Below are 20,930 nucleotides of genomic sequence, written 5' to 3'. Positions count from 1 at the left end.
TCCATTGTCTGGGAATCTTTGGCTTGGAAAAGTTTATTGACCTTTATTTAACCAGGTAAAGAAACCCATTGAGATCAGGATCTCTTTCGTATGGATGACCTGGCCAGCAACACAAGTCTTAAAAACAGAAGGAACCCTGTAGCCTGTAACTTATTTCGTGCTGAAGGGGAAGCTGAAAACTCCTTTTCCCAATTCTGTTCTTACCCATAGACCAGAAAAACAAATGTGGATCTAGAACTCAAGGCATAGCGACTACTGGTTCCCTACAAGAAAGAACCCAAATATGGCAGAATCAAGTAAAACAGCCTTATATATTGGGGTCAGCCAGTTTGTGAAGGCCAGTGTCCAAGAACTTGAGATATTTGGATGACGCACTCAAATAAAGCATGTCTCGGCAGTCAAGAATGGGCAAGAAGGTCGTGGTCACTAATTTCATTCTGACCCTGAGAGAGAAGCATATTCTATTCCTGAGGAAGAACCCAAGCTCCAATGGAAGTTTAATGACAAGAGTATTGATAGGAGCTTTAAATGACAGCTCCTGATCTGAGATAAAACCCAACTATTTTTAATTTAGAACCTGCTCCGTAAGTTTTCCTTAAGATGTTACAATACTCGTAATGATCTGCGGTAGCACCTTTACATGAAGGAAAACCATGGTTGGTTTAATCTGTGTTTAAAACCAATTTAAGACCACATAAAAAAGACCGGATAACATTAAAAAGCAGCTTGTAAAAACTCAAAAGTTCAAGTGAGTGAGGTTGGACAGCAATACATAATGATGATGTCTGCATAAAAATGATACAACATAACAGAAAAATTATTACAGAGAAAGTTTATGTAGATTGAAAATAAAATGGGTCCCAGGTCTTCAATGTGTGCTTTTGGAACACATGGAGAACTTGTGCAGAACCTGGGCAGTACATAACTCCACACGGATTCAACACAATTATCCATTATTAAATTATATCAGTTCGATTGTGCTTAAATCAATGCAAAATATAAACGTTTTGTTTTCGAGAGAATTTGTTCAATTAATTCTGGAGACAGGGCTCTTATTTTGAAAGGTCCTGACCGGATGTACAGTGAGCCTGTTTCCGGCGACGGTGCAGCAGCGAGTAGTCGCCAGTGTTGAGTTGTCCGGTGACTGGCGTTCCAACCCCCAAACCCCGGTTCCGGTCTCAGGTGAGCCACCCGCATCCGACTCGGTGTCAACCGGGCTCCCGTTCGGGATGGCATTCCGAGACTCGGGGCATCCGCTCGCTCTGTGTTGCCGGGTAATATAGCAGTGTGCTAGCTTACTTTCGGCCGTTTGACACCGGCCCGGGAGCGGGCAAGCGCAGACGGCTCGACAGCTCGACGCTTTTTGCAAACGATGAGCATCTTGGCTAATGCTAGTCAGTCACTGAAGCAGTGGGTTAGCAAACTATGTAAACAGGACTTACAGAGCAAACTACTTAAATGACATTTAAACCAAGTAAGAAATTATGTCACATACCGCCATCAGTATTTGTTAACCTCTTAATTTTGAAATATTTCTTCATTAGATATTGGAATCCACCAGCACGCCTGCTCTCCTTCTCTACAGGAACACAAACACTTTATCACTACACTGCAGTGTCTGAATGACAAATGTAATTTTTTTCCATTTGTTGTGGCAGTAATGTGTTAAAACCTTTGCCCCATTTAACAGCAGTATCACTGTTCGACTTTGCCCCCCTGCAGCTTTGCACTCAAGGTTCATGCCCAGGACTACAAGAACAAAGTTCTTTTACTGGCCTTGAAGTTTTATTTATTTGGTGAGAAAGTGGGGTGTATAACTACGCATTGTGTGAATCTGACAGAAACAGCAGTAATGCAGTGACAGCTCTGTGACAGTTGTGTTTGTGGTCGTTTCTTTATAGTATTTATACTAGCTTCATATGTTTTCATCCTTTCGTCCTCAAATCTATCCATCAGTATACCACATAAAGATAGGAATTACAAGAATTCTGCTTCTCCACATTATCCATAATCACACAATAGTTGGTGTGCACACTGGGAGAAACAAGTTCTGCTCAGGTGGTGTGAACACAATGTCAATTGCAGCCTCCAGGAGCCAAAACAAAGTTCTCATGCCACAGAGGATGTAAATGTCCTCACTTTCTCTAAGTTTACCATACAGTTTACATTCCTTTTTCACAAAGACCTACGTTTTTACATTGGTTTGGTGAAACCTTGTTATGTAAGGCCGGTTGTAAACTTTGAGCCAACAGTTCAGTGACCCTAAAACCCAGCCTTCCTGCATGCACTGCAACCATAGCTATCCCATTTGCAAACTTCATGGAGAATGACCGCGTGCCTTGAAATAAGCCAAATGAAGGAGTTCTGCTACCTCCTTTTTATTTGTTGTATACTGTTGAAATCAGGCATTATTTCTTTTTCTACTTTTAGATTTACACCGACACACAGAGGAGGATGTCTGAGACTCCGAGTAACCCCTTCCAACATGTAGTGGAGCCTCTGGATTCCAAGGCTCCCCATCAGCAATTCTATAACCTTTCCAAGCTTGGAGACCCCAGATATGGTAATGTATTGTCCCAACATAGGTAAGTAAAGAATTTATAATTTAAGGGTTTCATTTTCCTAAGAGGTCAACTGCCCCCTTCTATAGAACGGTTGCCATTCTCCATCCGGGTCCTGCTGGAATCTGCTGTCCGGAACTGTGACGAATTTCTCGTAAAGCGCTCGGATGTGGAAAGCATCCTCAACTGGAAGCACACCCAGACTCAGAGTGTGGAGGTACCATTCAGGCCGGCACGTGTCATCCTCCAGGACTTCACGTATGTTTTCTCAATGTTTCTCAGCAACTTCTTATTTAGAAACACCCATCACATAGAGAATCACCATTAGTGTATACACATGGGATCTTGTTTGAAAGGCTTGCTAAAAGTGGTCAAAAAGCGAACTTGAGGAGAAATTTAAGAAATTGTCCGTTGGATGCACTGATCGGCCCAGCAGTCTCAGTACAAGCACTTCCTCACACATGCTAGCATAGCCTCAGGGTGGAAGCTCACCCTTGGTTAGGATTTATTTTTAAGCTTTGGAATTTCATCGTCTGGAGGTATATTTTTGGAGATCATATTGACAAATTAACCTCATGGGCAAAGGGTTATGATAATAGTTTTTAGGTGCTCTGTTCCTCCTTATCCATGAGCCCTCTAAGATTATTTCTTCTCAAAAGAAACAAACAAAGAGGTTGCATATTTTGCAGGCTGAAAGCTGCCCTGTTGTTAGCCTTAGCAGGTTTGGCAGGCTCAGCCAGAGGGAGTTGGCACAGCGGATTGGTGAGTGTGCGAGTCAGTGTGTTTATACTGCTTGTCTGAAGCTGAGAAAACCCAAAGGCACTGCGGCACTAATGGTTACATCATGTCTGAAACTATGTTGTGTGTTTTGACTAAGTGTGCTTGTGTGTGTGTGTTGGGAACAGCTGTCATGCTGCAAACATGTATACACGGTTTCCTGGTTAGGGTTAATTGAAAGGCTGGAATTGGCGACAAACTGATAACTTGATAAATGTTATCGTGGTAACTACAGTTGGTTGACTTCTTGAAGATGGCTTCTTCAGAACTCTGAAACATCTTCAAGAGAATGAAAGAGGTCCCGCAGCCACAATCAGATTTACCCTCTTTGTCACTTGGTTGTTCCCGTCAGGGGCCAGAGAACATCACTTCCCTCCGTCCAACCCTCTCCTCTCACACCAACAAACTTTCTGTCCTCTTTCCTTCCATCCATAAACCTCCTCTCTGGTCTTCCTCTAGACCTCCTGCCCGACAGCTCCAACCTCAGCATCCTTCTACCCGAGTCACCACCATCCCTCATCTGTCCATGTCCAAACCATCTCAGTCTAACTGTATCTCCAGAACATCTAACATGTACTGTCCTGATGGACTGGTTCCTGATCCTCTCCATCCTCCTCACTCCCAAAGAGGAACCTCCTCATCTTTCTCTGTGCTGCTTCCAGCTCCGCCTCATGTCTTCTCCTCAGTGTTTCCAATGCAGACAACATGTCTGCTCTCACATCCGTTTTCTCCACCTTTTCTTCCTCTCTGACAGATACTCTTTTATCATCTCAGACACTTTGCTTAACCTGTTCAAACGTGCTTCAAAAAGTTTCTCAACATTTTCTGCTCGCTCCATTGCTCTGGATACTTCAGGTCTTGTACCTTCTTTGTCTCTACTCAAAATAAGATTTATCACCAGGGTGGAATCTGTACTGAGACTTCTCGGCTATATTCTGGTTTACGTTCAGATCATCTGGCCCGAGTGCCTTATTGGCCTTGCCGTGCTTCATGGCACAGAGCAAAGCTTTGGCAGCTCATCCATTCAATAGACTAGATCATTGGAGATGATGCCACTGGTTTTCAACTATTAATCAATGTTGACTCATCAATATTTGAGTGCCATTTTAATATTTCAATTATAGTTAATTGGAGCGCCAGAAACATAACTACACAATTTATTGATTTTTAGAATTCCTTCTGTAAAACCATCCATTTTTAAATTTCTCTTGCAATAATCAGTGTCTCACTGGCTGTTCTGAGTAGGTTCTTAACCCAGTTGCCGTTTGCAGCGGTGTACCTGCTGTGGTGGATTTTGCGGCCATGCGCGATGCAGTGACAAAGCTAGGTGGGGACCCGGAGAAAATTAATCCCATCTGCCCAGCGGACCTGGTCATTGACCATTCCATCCAGGTCGACTATAATAGAAAGTAAGGCCGGACTGTCCAAGGCTTCTACAGTGGCACCAATGGCTTTTACAAGCTTTAAATACATGTGTAATGAAAACAATTGTCTCTTGTCCGCAAGGTCTGACAGCCTCCAGAAAAACCAGGACCTGGAGTTTGACCGAAACAGAGAGAGATTTCAATTCTTAAAGGTAGAAAACGTTCCGGTTGAAAGCCTTTGAATATATAACCTTGATGTGAAAATGAAATGTTGCTCTTGCGTCCTCCCCAGTGGGGGTCGAAAGCCTTCAGGAACATGCGCATCATTCCTCCTGGGTCAGGAATTGTTCATCAGATCAACCTGGAGTATCTTGCCCGGGTGGTATTTAACTACAATGGGTACTTCTATCCGGACAGCCTAGTAGGCACCGATTCACACACTACCATGATCGATGGACTGGGTGTTCTAGGCTGGGGTAAGTTTCTTTTCTATATTTTGTATTGAAATATAGTGTATTCAAATGTTAGCCTTAATCCTACATAGGGAGGAAAACTGGAGAAAAAAATGGAAGCTACAAAAATCCATCCATCTTCTACCTCTTATCGTGGGGGCACCAGCCTAAGCAGGGAGACCCACAATTACCTCTCCCAAGCCGTTTTGTCTAGCTCTTCCAGGGGGAGATCTTGGCATTCCCAGGCCACACCAGAAATCCCTCCAGCGTGTCCTGGTTCTTTGAACACCTCACCACGGTGTCACCCAGGACACGCCCTCACCAGATTGAGCCACTTCATTTGACACCTCTCAATGCAGAGCAGCAGCAGTCCCACTCAGAGCTCTCCTTGGAGTTCCTTCTTCAGCCAGTCTCGTGACATGTTAGGGAGACACAGTTGTTTCTTATTTCGGTGAAAAAAGACTCCAATTTCCACTTGTCCTGAAAGTGGGGGCCTTCGCCTACAACTTTGTTTTTTTTTTTTTTAGTTACAGTTCCCATTTTTAAAATGGGCTGGAAAGGATCACACAATGCCCTTTGACCCTTGTGACAAGGGTCAAAGTTTCCTGTGGCTAGTGTGGCCACAAGTCTACTGCCATCTTCTGGTAAAATATGAAATAGCTTTTTGTACACTGTTTTATACTGAGGTCAACAGTGCTGGCGACTGCATATCATTGATTTTATGACAAAGGCTGTGGGCTGTTGTAATTTGATCATGGGCTGTGTTTGGCCCGCGAACCAGACGTGGGCATGCCTGCCTTAGAGAAACAATAAGGTCATCCAGGGGCTGTTCGGAGTAAAGCCGCTGCTACAAAAGGAGATGGCCGCAGGGGTTTCAGCAGCAAGCAAGGATCGACCCTGGGCACCTCTTATTTAAGAGTATCTCGGTTCACTCACCTTGTAGAATCCTTGTGGTCAAACCAGAACAGTGGCCTAGGGACTTCTTGGTGTCTCTTTGGAAGAGCCCGAGTTACTCAATGGTGACTTTACCCCTTGGTTGACCTACTTAGTTTTTAAGCAGTAAGAATGCCTAAATGTTCGACGGCGTGCTCTAGGACATCCGTATGTATCATCTGTCTTCCACTCTGGCTTCCTGCCATTGCATCGAGCTCTTTTGTTCGTCTCGGTATGTCCACCAGTCCATCTACCAACTACAGAATTCCATATGAATGCAGTTAGGCGGCCACAGGATGATGGGGAGTTTGACTCAGTAGATCGGGGCTGATAATTAGAAGGACAAACTTCCACACTCAAATCTGTGACCAAATCTGTGAAAATTTCCAATTCAGCTAACCCTCTTAGTTTTGGGCTGTGGAGAAGACCTTGAGCTTCAAGAGAGAACCTCTGCAGTAATAGGGCGAAGATACAGCCTCCAAATGGTATGAACAGCCCCTGCACTATGGTATGGATTGCTTTGTCAAATGTCAAACTACAACTTTCCGTGCTGGTCTTTCACAACGCTTGTACGACACCTGGCCTCTAATCCTTTCATAATTTTTTCCATTTACACGCGCAGTTTTATTCGTCTTGATTAGGCGACCCATCATCAGCGAGAGTAAAGCAACAATTCTTTCAAACAAAGGGAAGGTTTTTTTTCTTTCTTTTTTCTAAGTTCTGTCATCCATCCCCCTCATCAGAGTCTTCCTCAGCTCTGATGGCCACTCTGTTGGGACAAGAGACTGACATCTGGTTATACATGCTCTTCACTACAATATGTAATGCATGCCTAAATGCTGCTGTTCAGTTTAACTGAAGGTTTGTTTTTTTTTTAATTGAAGACTTTTTGGAATCATGCCATTGGGACTGCTTCGTATTGTCGTATCACCTGCCACACTGCCCTTGTCCTACATGAGTTGCTCCATTCCGGTGCGTCATATGATATATGATACTGATTTCATACCAGAGTGTTTCCCCTCATCTCATTTCCACAAGACCCAGCACTGCAGGAACAGACAGGCTCGTCCCACTGCCCTTTTGCGGTGATAAATAACCGTCTTTCTCAAGGGTAGTCCGGCTCTGCTCAAGACCTAATTACAGCAGGCCTTCATGCCTTTGCTGTCTGGCAGACTGTGTACACCGAGCCAAGCTGGGACATTCCTAGAAATTGAAAAGTAAACTGTGTAATTTAACTTTAACATAATCACTGGTTCTGTACACTGGTGTGCTGGGGAATCAGGCCAGAAACAGAGTGATTGTCTAATGTTTGCTCTTAGAGTCATTCAGCCCAGATTGCTTGTAGTACCGGAGACAAGGCTCTGTTACATGAGGAAGGAGAAAATTTAGTCCAAAGTAATGCATAATAACGCCCTCCTCAAACTGGTAAACCCAATTACTTTGCTGAAAGCTTTATCTGCATCCTCACTTCCATTGGATTCTGTTTGAGACAGGAAATGATTTAAGAAATGTCTGGCTTGGAGGCTGATATTTATTGTGGCTTTGAAAAATCCGGGTTATGTTAATCCCCTTACTATTTTCGTAGTGGCCGTTTACTTCACGGGTTGCATTGAGACGTGGTGATTGGCATCACAGCGAGAAGGTTACTGTTTTGTTCTTTGTGGAGCTGCCACGTTCTGTCTGTGTTGCCGTGGGTCCTCGCTAAATTCTCCAGCTTGCTGCCATAGACCAAAACCATTAAGTGAAGGCTCTGAATTTCGTGTGGATGTTAGCCACTGGTTGGCTGCCGCCGCATATGGCCCTGCGATTGATAGATGTCCGGTCCTGGTTAAACCCAACCCTCCCTTAATGACATATGGAATTGGCTCCGGGGCCCCCACAGGTCTGTCTGCAGAATAAGCTGGTATAGGTAATAAATCAATCAGCGGTTTCCGTATAGACCTGATCTGTAAAATGTCAAGACGGACGAAAAATGAATTGATAACATCATGAAAAAGAGGCACATGGGGAGAAATAGACCCTGAGCTGCTAAATTTCAGTCAACAAAGAACATTTTCCCTGCCCTGCCCGGACCACCCACTAGAGCCCATGTTTGTGTCGTGACACCAAAACCCATTTCTTTCTCTCAAAAGGTGTGGGAGGAATAGAAGCGGAGGCAGTGATGCTTGGTCAGCCGATAAGCATGGTCCTGCCCAAGGTGGTCGGGTACAAGTTGTATGGTACACCAGGCACGTTAGTCACCTCAACAGACATTGTCCTCACAGTTACCAAGGTAACCAGAGTGCCTGTGGCTTTCATCGCTCACTGTCTCATCAACCATCGCTGATGTCTCGTTCTCTCCCCCCACCATCCATTCAGCACCTCCGTCAGGTGGGCGTAGTGGGACAGTTCGTGGAGTTCTTCGGCCCTGGTGTGGCTCAGCTGTCCATCGCCGACAGAGCCACCATTGCTAACATGTGTCCAGAATATGGAGCCACCGCGGCCTTCTTCCCCGTGGATGATGTCAGCATTGACTACCTTGAACAAACTGGTGGGTGCTCAACTGTAAAAGCAGGGGAAAAGTTTTGGATGACTACATATTTAATTTTTCTATCCAATCAAAAGTTTTATTTCTAGATACTAGCTTGATCATTATCAGTTTTTTTTTTTTCGTTTATTTTGGGGGGGGTCAAATGTCACCTACAGAATACACAGGTTTTCAGGTAGACTGATGTTGAAATTTCTTTCCGTGGAGTTAACAAGGCCACGTGGATCTTGGAGGTTGCAGCTGATGTGAGGATGTCTGCGTAGCTTTATCTAGCCTGCACTTCTCAGGATTTGTATGTGGATTTAGAAAGAGAACAAATAGTATGGAAGAATAAAAATGAAGAAAATTGGAAAGTGTTACACAGAAGTCAATAGAGCTCTTCTGTTGTGCCATATGGCCGTGGGTTTGCGAAAGGTGAATTTCTTTAAAACTTATCGGAAATGTTTTCTTAAGACTTTAGTAGGAGAACAATGGGAACTATGAAATGAATAGATAAATAAAATATAAATTTGTTAGTCACCACTAGCCATCTTTTTGAGATATGAACTCCAACTGAACTCCTACATAGTTCAAGTGACTCCAGCCCACATGGGGGCACTAATGAGCTTCCAACACTCGCCTCACCAATTATCCCACATGGCTTTCTGGTAGAACCTCCCCTTTCAATTCATGGGCTAATAGGAGACGATGTCCTTGGTCTGCAATTTATGCTATATTGGCAAGCATACCGTAGGTGGAGATCAACAGCAGAATAAAAAAACATGAAGCAATTCTGTCCATTCATTTTATTAAAAATTAAGGATTTCAATAAACATATGGCAGTTATTGAACACTATTCATTATATAACATTACATTACAGTCATTTGGCAGACTCTTTTATCCAAAGCGACTTATATAAAGTGCAATTCAGTCACCGAAGATCCGAAGTATTAGTAATCGGAAGTCAGAAGTGACCACTCTACCAAATAGCCATCTCAGAACCATATACACACATACATTTATTTCTACCTTTTTTTTCGGGGGGGGGGGGGGCTAAGTGCGATTAGTGGGGTAGTGCTAGGTGAAGAGGTATGTTTTCAGCTCACGACAAAAGATGGGCAGCGACCCCGCTGTTCTGACCTTACCAATGGTCCCTTAATTTCACTGTAGACTCTGCAAAGCACTTTTAAAACACTGTCGCTCATTCACTCTTCTTCTGCTGTACAAAGCAAATGGAAGTTGTCTCATTGTTATGTATTCTGGTATTCAGGGCGTGATGCTGAAAAGCTGTCCTACATTACAAAGTACCTGAAGGTGGTGGGCATGTTCAGAGACTACAACGATACCTCTCAGGATCCAGAGTTTACTCAGGTCAGTCATATCGTTAATTCCTAGCAGTCATGTTAACATTGTAAAGCAAAACATTACAGTTAACTGTGGTACTGGCAATGCTGACTACACATATCCTTTTAGGTCGTGGAATTGGATCTGGGTACAGTGGTTCCCTGTTGCAGCGGGCCCAAGAGACCACAGGACAGGATCCCTGTCACTGACATGAAGCAAGACTTTGAAGCCTGCCTGGGCGCAAAGGTGAGGCATCAACTCGCAAAAGGAAAGTAGATACAGAAGCGTTGGAAGACGGGATGGAATTGAACTCAATGTGACATTATTTTTTCTATTTTAAGATCATTAACTAACACAATAATCTGTTATATATCAATATCTTACTAATTCCATGACTGTGGACCCAAATTTCAACTGTGTAACACATACAATGACCTAATGTGTGATAGCATACTTCCTGATGTTATGGTTATTTGTGACAATTGTGTTGAAATTAGAATCAGCCATTCTTGTTTTTGGTGAGCACCAATTATCAACATGCACAGTTTTTGGAAGTTTTGCTACTAACAGTCAGACCGTTAGCATTAGCTTATTTTAATTAGCTTAATTTAGCAACTAGCATCGTTCAAAACCCAATTCATTGTTCATCGGTTGCGGTTCCATAGGTTCCTTGGATAGGGTTCTCTTATTAGTTAACAGAGATTTGCTGTTACTGGTAATAGTAGCCATGTGATTGAATTTCAACTCTAACCATTTTAATACAAAAAGGTGGCAACAAAGATCTGGTCAGTGCCATATATGCGTCCAATATGTTTATGTTTGAAAATCCACCGTGGGCTTCATCAGAAAAGTACTTGGATGAGTCAAAAAAACTTTTCATCCGACAACAATACCAGGATATTTTGTTACTCTGCCATCTACGGTGGATTATATGACCGTAAATTGAAGGGCCCTTGAGTAATATTGGGTAATATAGAGCAAGGGCGGGTGCTGACGCTAAAGGCACTGCATCAAGAACAGCCATCCATCTACAGCAGACAGCATGAGTGAGATCACCTTGGCAAAGCTTTGTTCAGCACTACAGTAGAAATATGGGTCTTGTTTATGGCTGCTGTTAGCCTCCAGGTGTTTTAAGTACCGGTATTCTGAAATGAAAATGCCAATTGCAAAGTGGCAAATGCTTCACTTCAGCTGTTTTCAACTGTGCTGCAGACCTGAGCAGCTATACAAACGTAACATGTAAACATTTTCCAAAAGGAATTACAAGTCAGTTTAGGGCTAAAAATGCTAGGTTTCACTGCAAATCCAATACCACCGGAGGGCTAAAATGTACCCGCTAATTGTTTGCACTGATTTTCAAGGTGTGGGGTTTGTTACAAAGTCCTTTTTTTTTTTTTTTTCACAAAAGCATAAATGCTGATAGCTTTTACGTGCTGTTTGTCGAGTGGACCTGGCCAGAACATTCTGGATTTCTTATCTCCTCGAGGCAGACGCATTCCAAACTACCATCATTCCCAAGACATTCCAAACTGAGGGAGGGGCGGCCTCAGCCTTCAAAAACTTCTATTTACGATGCAGCATTAAACACGTTTTATGGTATATTGATAACTTAGCTGCAGGTTTGAAAGGAATGATGCAATATGTTTGCGGTCCAGGAGCCACGAGTTGTCACACAGGAATCTGTATGTTGCCGCTGGTTTTGACGATCACATTACTTAAACGAATGAGAGGCTTGGAGGAAAAAGTAGAGGTCGGGACGGCCTCCCTTTTCCAGGACGCTCTGGATCTCCTTCAGATGAACCAGAATGTAAATCACAGCAGGGGATGTTGCTGAGTCCAGAGACTCCGCACCGTTCATTGAAATTCTTCTTCCATCCTGCATCGTTTCCTTTTCTCCACATCACAGTGACGTTTATGATTTATGGAGCAGCTGCACCACAAGCAGAAGCAAAGAAAACACATTGCCATAGCAACACACTTTGTGCAAAAATCACTGTATTCTCTATTAGGGTAAAGTGTACCTGCTGGAACTTTTTGGTATGAACAGTGCTTTGTTTTTGTTTTTTAAATCTTGCTTTATGTTGACAGTTTCTGACAGTACAGGACTACATAAACACATGGATAAAATTGTTTGTACAAAAATCCACAATGGTCACTGATATCTCTTGAAACTGACAAAAGTAGTAATAGATAAAAAATAACAATGAAAACCAGGCATGGATTTTGAGTTGTTCAACAGAATAATTAAAAAACAAAGTTCTGGTAATGCAACCCTTCACTTTATTTTTTTTTGCACAACCTTTTGAGCCAATCACTGCAATCGATCGATTTCTGTAACTGTCCCGGAGACTTCTGAACATGTCAACGGGTATTTTGGCCCACTCCTGGATAGCAATCTGCACCAGGTATTTAAGTTGTATCAGGTTTGAACGGTGCCTTCTCCAGGTGGCACGTTTCAGATCCTTCCACAGACGCTCAATAAGATTTAGATCGGGCTTTGCTCTTTGCCATTCTTGTCTACTTTTAGGTGTTTGTTTTGGGGCATTGTCTTGTTGGAAGACCAATGACCTGCAACTGAGACCAAGCTTTCTGACACTTGGCAGCATGTTTAGCTTCAGGATGCCTTGATAGTCTTGGGATGTCTCTGTACCCTGCACAGATTCAAGATATCAAGTGCCAAAGCAATGTCCTTTTGTTTGTCTGCCTAGTCAGAAAGCTCCAGTTATGTCTTATCTGTCCAAAGGATATTCTCCCAGAAGCTTTGTGGCAGAGACTTGTCAATAATAATTTTCTATCTGATCTCTTGAGATAACTCCCACCTTTCTCACATTCTGGGGTCCCAGTTCGGTGTGATACACACCATGTCACCAAACAGCATAGTGACTAATTGCCACGCTTTAAATAGGCAGTCTGACTACAAGTTTGAGGACAATTGTGATTAAATTAGAGACATATCTTAGTTTCACCTGTAGTTCAACAAGAACTTCATGCTGTTGAGCGACAATTAAACAGTAATGTGTGATTCTCATTGGTTAGTTTTCAGTACATTTTTATTTATTATTACTTTTGTCAGTTGCAGGTTTTTTCAGGGTACCGAGAATTTTGTCCGACGACCTGAAGCATTTTACTCATACATTCCTTTTTTGGCACTTTTCAGCAAAGCTTTAAGGGATTCCAGGTGGCCCCTGAGCGTCTAAACACTGTTGTCCCGTTCCAATTCAACGGGAAAGATTATAACCTCAGCCACGGCTCGGTTGTGATTGCTGCCATCACCAGCTGCACCAATACCAGCAACCCATCGGTCATGCTTGGAGCCGGTGAGTCGTCCGTGCTGAATAGTATTTCTTTTCGCATCATGGAGCCACATCACGTTGGGCAGTCTGAAATAAATATCGGCGTTTCCTTCAGGACTGCTGGCCAAAAAGGCGGTCGAGTGCGGTTTGAGTGTGAATCCTTACATCAAGACCAGCCTGTCACCTGGCAGCGGAGTTGTGACCTTCTACCTGAAGGAGAGCGGTGTCATGAAATACCTCTTTAATTTAGGGTGAGACATTTTTAGTTATGTTGATTTGTGTTGGACAGCCATTATTAATGGGTGGTTGGACAAATACCCATGGGAAATAATGTAATACCGTATTTTCCGCACTATAAGGCTCACCTAAAAGCCTTTAATCTCCTCAAAAACCGACAGTGCGCCTTATGATCTGATGTGCCTTATATACGGATCAATACTGGTTAATTATGGTTACAGTAGTCGGGGGCGTCGCCGAAGTAGCAGCGGTAAAAACGGTAAAGGGGAATTCCAGTCCCACACCACTATTGTGTATATAAAGACCCCAAAATGGCACCATTCAAGAGACAAGCTTACGATGCAGAGTTCAAACTCAAGGCGATCAGTCACGCAGTAGAACACAGAATAGAGCAGCAGCCAGAGAATTCAACATTAATGAATCAATGGTACAGAAGTGGAGCAACAAGATGACCTGCGCCCAGTAAAGAAGACTAAACAGTTTTAGAGGAAACAAAGCGAGATGGTCACAGTTGGAGGACAAACTCGAACAGTAGGTTGTTGAACAGAGAGCAGCAAGGAGAAGCGTCTCTACAATCACTATTCGAATGTAGACAACAGTGCTAGCTAATGACATGAACAATGATTTTAGAGGCGGTCCTTTTTGGTGCTTTCGTTTTTATGACTAGCTTTGAACTGTGACAAATGGAGCTGGAAAAACATTGTTTTCAACAAAGGTAGCGCAAATACCGGTAAGAGCTACCGGTACGTACGGTACCTTACCCTGAATGCACTAACTTGTTTTGGGAGAACGTTGGTTTGTTTTCTAATAATGACGTATGACTGACTATCTGACTATTTTGTTGACATTCCCTTTAGCTCAGCTTCCTCTAGTGGATGCACAACACAATACCAGCCACTAAAGTAGTTTTTATTCTATGCGCCTTATATTGCGGTGTGCCCTATATATGAAAACAGTTTTAAAACAGGCCATTTATTGAAGGTGCGCCTTACAATCCGATGCGCCATATAGTGTGGAAAATACGCTACTTCTTAATAATCTGAATGATCACCATGTTTAGTATTTCAGACAGATATTATTAAAGGTTCAGAGTAATTCTGTCTCCTCAGTGAGAAGTTAATCAGTGCGTAAGGCTTTTCCGAGCACGACGCCCCTGACTGGCCCTGGTTTTAAACCGATCCTTCTGTTTCTCCTGTTAGCTTCGAGGTTGTTGGCTATGGTTGTATGACGTGTATAGGCAACAGCGGGCCGCTCCCTGAGCCAGTGGTGGAAGCCATATCTAAGGTACCAGTGGTGCCTTCGCCTCCCCGCTCAAACTGTCTTCCTTCTCATTTATCGTTTTTTATTGTTTTCCCCCCATTTCCTAGCATTATCCCCCTTGCTTACATCCTGTGGTGACATGGACGCCGTAAGCACTGGCCGTTGCTCTCTTTTCGTTAGATTCTTTGTTTTTTTTTCCTCGATTCAAACTATTTTTCTCCCCTGTTACACAAGCTTCTCTCCTGTTGCTTCAAACAATAGCGCATACAGTATTTTTCAGTTGTCCGAGATTCTGAAGAGCTGTGTGCGCGCGCGTGTGTGTGTGTGTGTGTGTTTTCCAGGGAGATCTGGTGGCTGCAGGGGTCTTGTCGGGAAACCGGAATTTTGAAGGGCGAGTCCACCCCAACACAAGGGCCAACTACCTGGCTTCTCCCCTACTGGTCATCGCCTATGCCATCGCTGGGACTGTGAGGATTGACTTTGAGAGAGAGCCGTTGGGTTAGTAGTTTGTAAGGCAACATTGAGCTTGGTGCACAGTGTGCATGCACGGACGAGGAACTAAAGCAGAAAGCATTCAACCCCACGGGGGAGATCATGGAGACTCCACACTTGTGGGAATCCAACCAGGGATGTTTTTGCTTTAAAGAAGTGCTTACCACTGTACCTTGTAGCTGCCAGGCATAAGCACACTTTATATGGGCAGAAGTTGAGGGCTTGTTAGCCTTTGTGTAGCAAATGATATCCATCCCGAAAACGCATTCAGTGTTTTCCTTCCCTAGTAATGCTAATCTTGGGCACCTTCATCGCCCCACCCGGGCCAGTGACTTGCAGGTCACCCCAGGCTTTTCTGAAAACATGAAGAATGTGAGATTACCTTCTATTCAAAACCGCTGTTTTTTAATGACCTCTTATAAACTCAGAGTAGCATATATGATTGCCCGGTTCATAACAGCGCCGTCTCCTCTCGTCCCACTTGACACGCACTCTGAGTCCGTGAATGACGACTAGTTGAAGACGAGAGGAGTCCAGAAAACCGGCCTCCGGCGCAGAGGCTGCAGATGGTAGAACATCCTTGGGGAAGGAGGAGAGGGATGTTCGGCTTGATCGTGTTTGTTTTTTTTTAATTCACATATACTTGGCGCCCCTGTCTGTTTCCGCAGCCACCAATTCGGAGGGCAGAGAGGTTTTCCTGCGGGACATCTGGCCCACCCGGGAGGAGATTCAGGACGTGGAGAGGATATTTGTCATCCCCTCGATGTTCAAAGAAGTTTATGAGAAAATTGAGGTAGTGTCTGGTTTTGAGCTCGGGCTCCTGTCTGTCACATGTAGTTTAACTCTGCTTTTCCCCGACAGAAAGTCAACGAACGTTGGAACTCGCTGGTCGCCCCGTCGGACAAGCTGTACGCATGGGACCCAAAATCAACATACATCAAGTCACCGCCCTTCTTTGACGGCCTGGTGAGTGGACACAAATCGGTGCTCATCTTGTTTGGAACCTTACGGCCGCCATGAAATTGCATGTGTTAGAAATTTGAAGGCTCATAAACTCTATTTAAGGAGAAAGTAAGTTTAATTGTGGCAGATTTTAAATTTAGATCGTTCTGGGCTCGCATTTTTCAGCTGTCAATCTTGTCAATGGTGACAATGAGCCCACATTTTAGTTTTTGTTTCTTTAATTAGTCTTTCAGACTGTCTGAATTTTGGTTCTGGTTGGTGGCGCTGTGATTGACAGACGACAGAGCGGGGAGGTCAAGGGTCTCCATCTGGCCCAAACCTTGGCAACCAATCCCTTGTATAACGGTAGCGGTTCAGCTGATGAAACAACCAAACTACTTTCATGTCCTTTGACATGCAAAGAGTTGAAGGTCACTTTAACAATGGCATCATGCTCTGCATTTCAAGACATTTCTGGCAAGAGGCGAAAGCATACATCTTGGGGATGGGAATAGTTCATTTAGGGGCTTATCAAGCAATTCAAACGTGAAATGTACCTCCCTGCGGCACCAGCCATTTTCAGCACTGTTTTTATCCTGATGATTCAGCCCCGGCTCTGTTGTATCATTTGTTCCTGTCCAGACCATGAATCTGCTGCCCCCCGGGCCCATCAGGGACGCCCAGGTGCTATTGCACCTGGGCGACTCGGTTACCACAGACCACATTTCCCCTGCCGGGAACATCGCTCGAAACAGCCCCGCCGCACGCTTCCTGAACGAAAGAGGGTGAGTCACAGAGACCACCAGCCTCCGAGTTGGCTTTCTTCGTGCTGATGTGATGGCAAACACCTTTTAGTGCATTAGCTAGCGAAGTTGGAATGATCCCTGAACTGAAGTGGTCGTTTACTCCTGACAGGGTGACCCCACGGGAATTCAACTCCTATGGCTCCCGGCGGGGGAACGACGCCATCATGGCCCGGGGGACATTCGCCAACATTCGCCTTTCCAACAAGTTCCTTAACAAGCAGGGTCCACAGACCGTCCATCTGCCGAGCGGAGAAACGGTAAGCGCTTTATGCATCGACTCCACTGTCTCCAACTTTGGCGCTCAACCATTTTTCCCATTTTAGAAATGTTTCAAGGGATATCGAAGGACATCGCAACAACTCACAAATCATTGATTCCCATCTCTTCTGGTGGGGCAGAGCGATAAAGACATTCTCCATTTATGTCTCTTGGCATTTAAGTTAGACAATGCTATGGCACACTGTCTAGTGTTTCCAGTTGACCTCTGTTCAATGTAAGAACTATAACCCCTATTTGTGTGTGTCCAGCTTGACATATTTGATGCTGCCAAGAGGTACCAGCAGTCGGGGACCCCTCTGCTGATTCTGGCAGGGAAGGAATATGGCTCGGGGAGCTCCAGAGACTGGGCAGCAAAAGGGCCTTTTCTGCTGGTGAGGCTGACATGTACCTTCCACTTTCCCATCATCTCCGGTCAACTTCTGCGGCTAAGGGATTTCAGTTGTGGTGGAGGTTAGCAACATGGTTGGGTCGGGGTGGACATGAACAACTCTAGCTTGTAGTGGACTTTAACAGCAAGATTAGCTTAAAGTAGACATAGCAGTAGCAGCAGCAACATTAGCCCGCGCAGGACATCAACAGCAACATCAGCTAGTGGTGGATATGAGCAGCAACTTGAGCTTGTGGTGAACATCAGCAGCAATAATTGCTCCTGGTAGACAGGAGCAGCAATGTCAGATTGTGGCGGACATTAGCAGCAATGGGAGCTAGTCTCTATCCAGACATGCAGGCTAATCAAGTCAGGTGGTTTTAAAATATCCAGTAAATAGTGCATCAGGTTTCCCACATGTCTTGGAAAACCTGGATTGGGCCAATTTTCCAGTCTTGGATAATGAGAAACAAAGAGCCAATGTCCTGGACAATTATTCCTCCTCCGCCTGTGTCTCTCTTTCCTGTTAGTGAAAGCAAACAGGTTCAAAGTTACATGCACGCATGTCTGTTGTTGTGTCATGTGATGCTACCGACCAATCAGATTTACACATCCTTGTATGCTCCAAGCTCAAACATTGCATGATTCCAGAGGAGAGGCTGCTTCCACATGCTTCAGAAACTGAAATTATGTAAATGATTATTAGGAATCTGACTGTATTCTCTCTTCTCAGAGAAGAACTGCAGATGTTAGAAGTTAGCCACTTTCCATGCAGCGTTAACCTATCTTGTTTCTGATGACAGCAGTTCTTAAACAGTGAGGTGCAGTTAGACCCTGGAACTAGACCCGCTGGCGGTCCTTATTGCTAATGTTGGTATAAAAGGAGTCGGATTCAACCGAACTAATTACCATCACAGCTGTCAGTTAGTCAGTTTTTCTTTGTTTTGCAACACTTAAACAAGTCAGATGTTGTTCAGGGGGCTTGACAGGTAGATCAAAGAACAAAAATATAGGAAATAAGTTAAGAACTTGGTAGCTAGTAGAATGGCTTGGAAAAGTTCGGTAATTATCCAATTCGTTGTCTGGCCCACTTAGTTAATACTGAAAAGGTTATTTTGCTTTTCACATTCGATCTCTGTCCCGCGTCTCCAAGGGTATCAAGGCTGTCCTGGCCGAGAGCTACGAGCGGATCCACCGCAGCAACCTGGTAGGGATGGGAGTGATCCCGCTGGAGTATTTGCCGGGAGACACCGCCGAGAGCCTGGGACTGACGGGCAGAGAGCGCTACACCATTGACATCCCCGAGCAGCTCTCACCCAGGGCTAAAGTCTGCGTGAGGGTACGTGCGGCCTCGCTCTCTCTCACTCTCTCCTTTTTTTTTTTTCTAAACCGAAACGTAACCCGACTTCTGCTGTCTGGCGTTGTCTGCTCTTGCCACCGCAGCTCGACACTGGCAAAACATTCCAGGTGCGGATGAGGTTCGACACAGACGTCGAGCTGGTGTATTTCCACCACGGCGGTATCCTCAACTACATGATCCGCAAGATGTCGGAGAACTGATGCATGGCATCAACTGGAGACGGATGTTCTCACAGTCGACAGAAGGAAAAAAACAGCCCACCGAGAATCACCGCTACCTCTTCAGGAACACAAAACTAGCAGAGCTGGATCTGATATGTATATATGATATTATTATGTTATTAATGTAGATCAATATTTACCTAATTTACAAACACTGGGTCATTTTGGCAACCTGATAGCCTGCCCTTTCACACTTGATGCGAATTGGTGCACAGAGTCGCCGTTCTTCTGTTAAGCGGTGTACGAAAAAGGGAAAGATGAAGAGAAAATCCTGTGCCGTAGTCACCTCTATTCTGTAAACAGTAACAACTACTGTAACAGTAGCTTTAACGCACAGCAGTAGCTAATGGCTGCACAACCAGCCTGGAGTGTGTTATTACACCTCTGAGGCATTCAAGGAAGTATTATGTACTAAAGATAGTGAAAATGCTCATAGGTCCAGACCACCAGCAGTCAGTCAGACTTAAGAAGCGCAAAGTACAATTACACAAATACTTTTTGTGTACTGTTACGTCTCAGAAAATGCACGTCTAGCAGCCAACAAAAACTACTCTGTAAGAGTCCAGAATGGACTCCAGAATCGGGAAGGCATCCCACTAATGGAACTGTGAAGGGGCGCGGTTCTGGTTGCTACGGCGTCATCCAGTCAGCTGTGAGTCAATTGGCTTGACAAACCACCAACGGCTCCCTCTGCAGAGGGCAGGCGGAATGATAAAAACACATTCCCAACCCCATAACTTCCGGCACCACCGGCCAGAGGTGCGTCACCCTGCAAGGTTGTGGAGTTGTCCTGGTGTTGCAACCAGAAGTGACCCCCCCCACCCCCACATTGTCCAACTTATATTTCCATCCGATTAGTTACGGCTCATCTAAATGGTGAAAGTTGTCTGTTCAAGGCCAAAGACTTTCATAAACCTCATTCTTTGTGAAAATCTGTCTCTGAGCAATCAAGCAATAAAAGGGTATCTCCTGACACACTCTTTTCCCTGGAAGATTCCTGAGTCACATTTTCAATGTGTCTGAGGACCCATTTGCATTCATATTCACAGAAAGAAGGTCCCCAATTGGATTTCCACAGGGAGGCCTTCCTGTGAGGGGCCTCCATGTTCTCACCGTGGCTGTATGGCGTTCTCCAGGTTCCTCCCATGGTCCAAAAACCATGAAATATTTAATAATATTTAATTGAACTGCATTTTATTTTAGTTTCTTTTTTTTTAAATGTAATTTTAAATTCGAAGATCATGGCTGTCTTGTAACATCTAAATAAAACGTGTTAAAATATTTCTGTCACTTTCTGCATGCGCCAGTTAAAGGATGACAGCACACAGGATGGCATTTTTGGTTTGCTGACAGTGGATAATTTAAGTTCTCCTTTTTTTTTTTAAATAAAAACAAGAAGACTTCAAATAGACATTGAGTATTATGCGTAAAAGTAACCTTCAAATCGACTTCTTTTTTCAGAGTTCAGAATGTTTTGTTGGATGCAGAAATGTAATTTTGTTTTCTTTTCGGTTATTCATTGATTTAAAAAAAGGCAACATATATTTTGTTTATACATAGCATTAAGGCAAAAAAAAGTTAAATGCCGTGTTAATTCATTTTAAATTTCATAAAAGGATTGTGTGGCTCCCGCTGTTTACTGTGGGGAAACGGGTCCAAATGGCTCTGAGTGGTAAAGGTTGCCCTAAACTGTTCAGACTTCTGGATGAGAGGGTGAATGGTTGAATGTCGATAT

At 44.1% G+C, this 20,930-nt stretch overlaps 1 protein-coding gene across 1 annotated transcript; it reads left to right on the top strand.

Annotated features, from left to right (window-relative positions):
- Positions 1-1,098: 1,098 nt before the first annotated feature.
- On the top strand, positions 1,099-20,468 carry aco1 (aconitase 1, soluble). The gene is made up of 21 exons (XM_086166036.1): positions 1,099-1,182; positions 2,431-2,563; positions 2,651-2,819; positions 4,610-4,747; positions 4,845-4,914; positions 4,995-5,178; positions 8,220-8,359; positions 8,446-8,617; positions 9,865-9,965; positions 10,068-10,184; positions 13,096-13,255; positions 13,347-13,482; positions 14,668-14,752; positions 15,070-15,226; positions 15,889-16,013; positions 16,082-16,186; positions 16,805-16,947; positions 17,078-17,225; positions 17,496-17,618; positions 18,768-18,953; positions 19,058-20,468. Exons 2-21 carry the CDS (start codon positions 2,455-2,457, stop codon positions 19,172-19,174), a joined length of 2,685 nt encoding a protein of 894 aa, XP_086022162.1. The 5' UTR covers positions 1,099-1,182; positions 2,431-2,454; the 3' UTR covers positions 19,175-20,468.
- The last annotated feature ends 462 nt before the right edge of the window (positions 20,469-20,930 follow it).

Source organism: Fistularia commersonii, chromosome 19 (genome assembly GCF_037954325.1).
Source record: "Fistularia commersonii isolate RoL2024-O1a breed Wild chromosome 19, RoL_Fcom_v1.0, whole genome shotgun sequence".
NCBI classification, from domain to species: Eukaryota; Metazoa; Chordata; class Actinopteri; order Syngnathiformes; family Fistulariidae; genus Fistularia; species Fistularia commersonii.
This window is presented reverse-complemented; position numbering and strand designations above follow the sequence as displayed.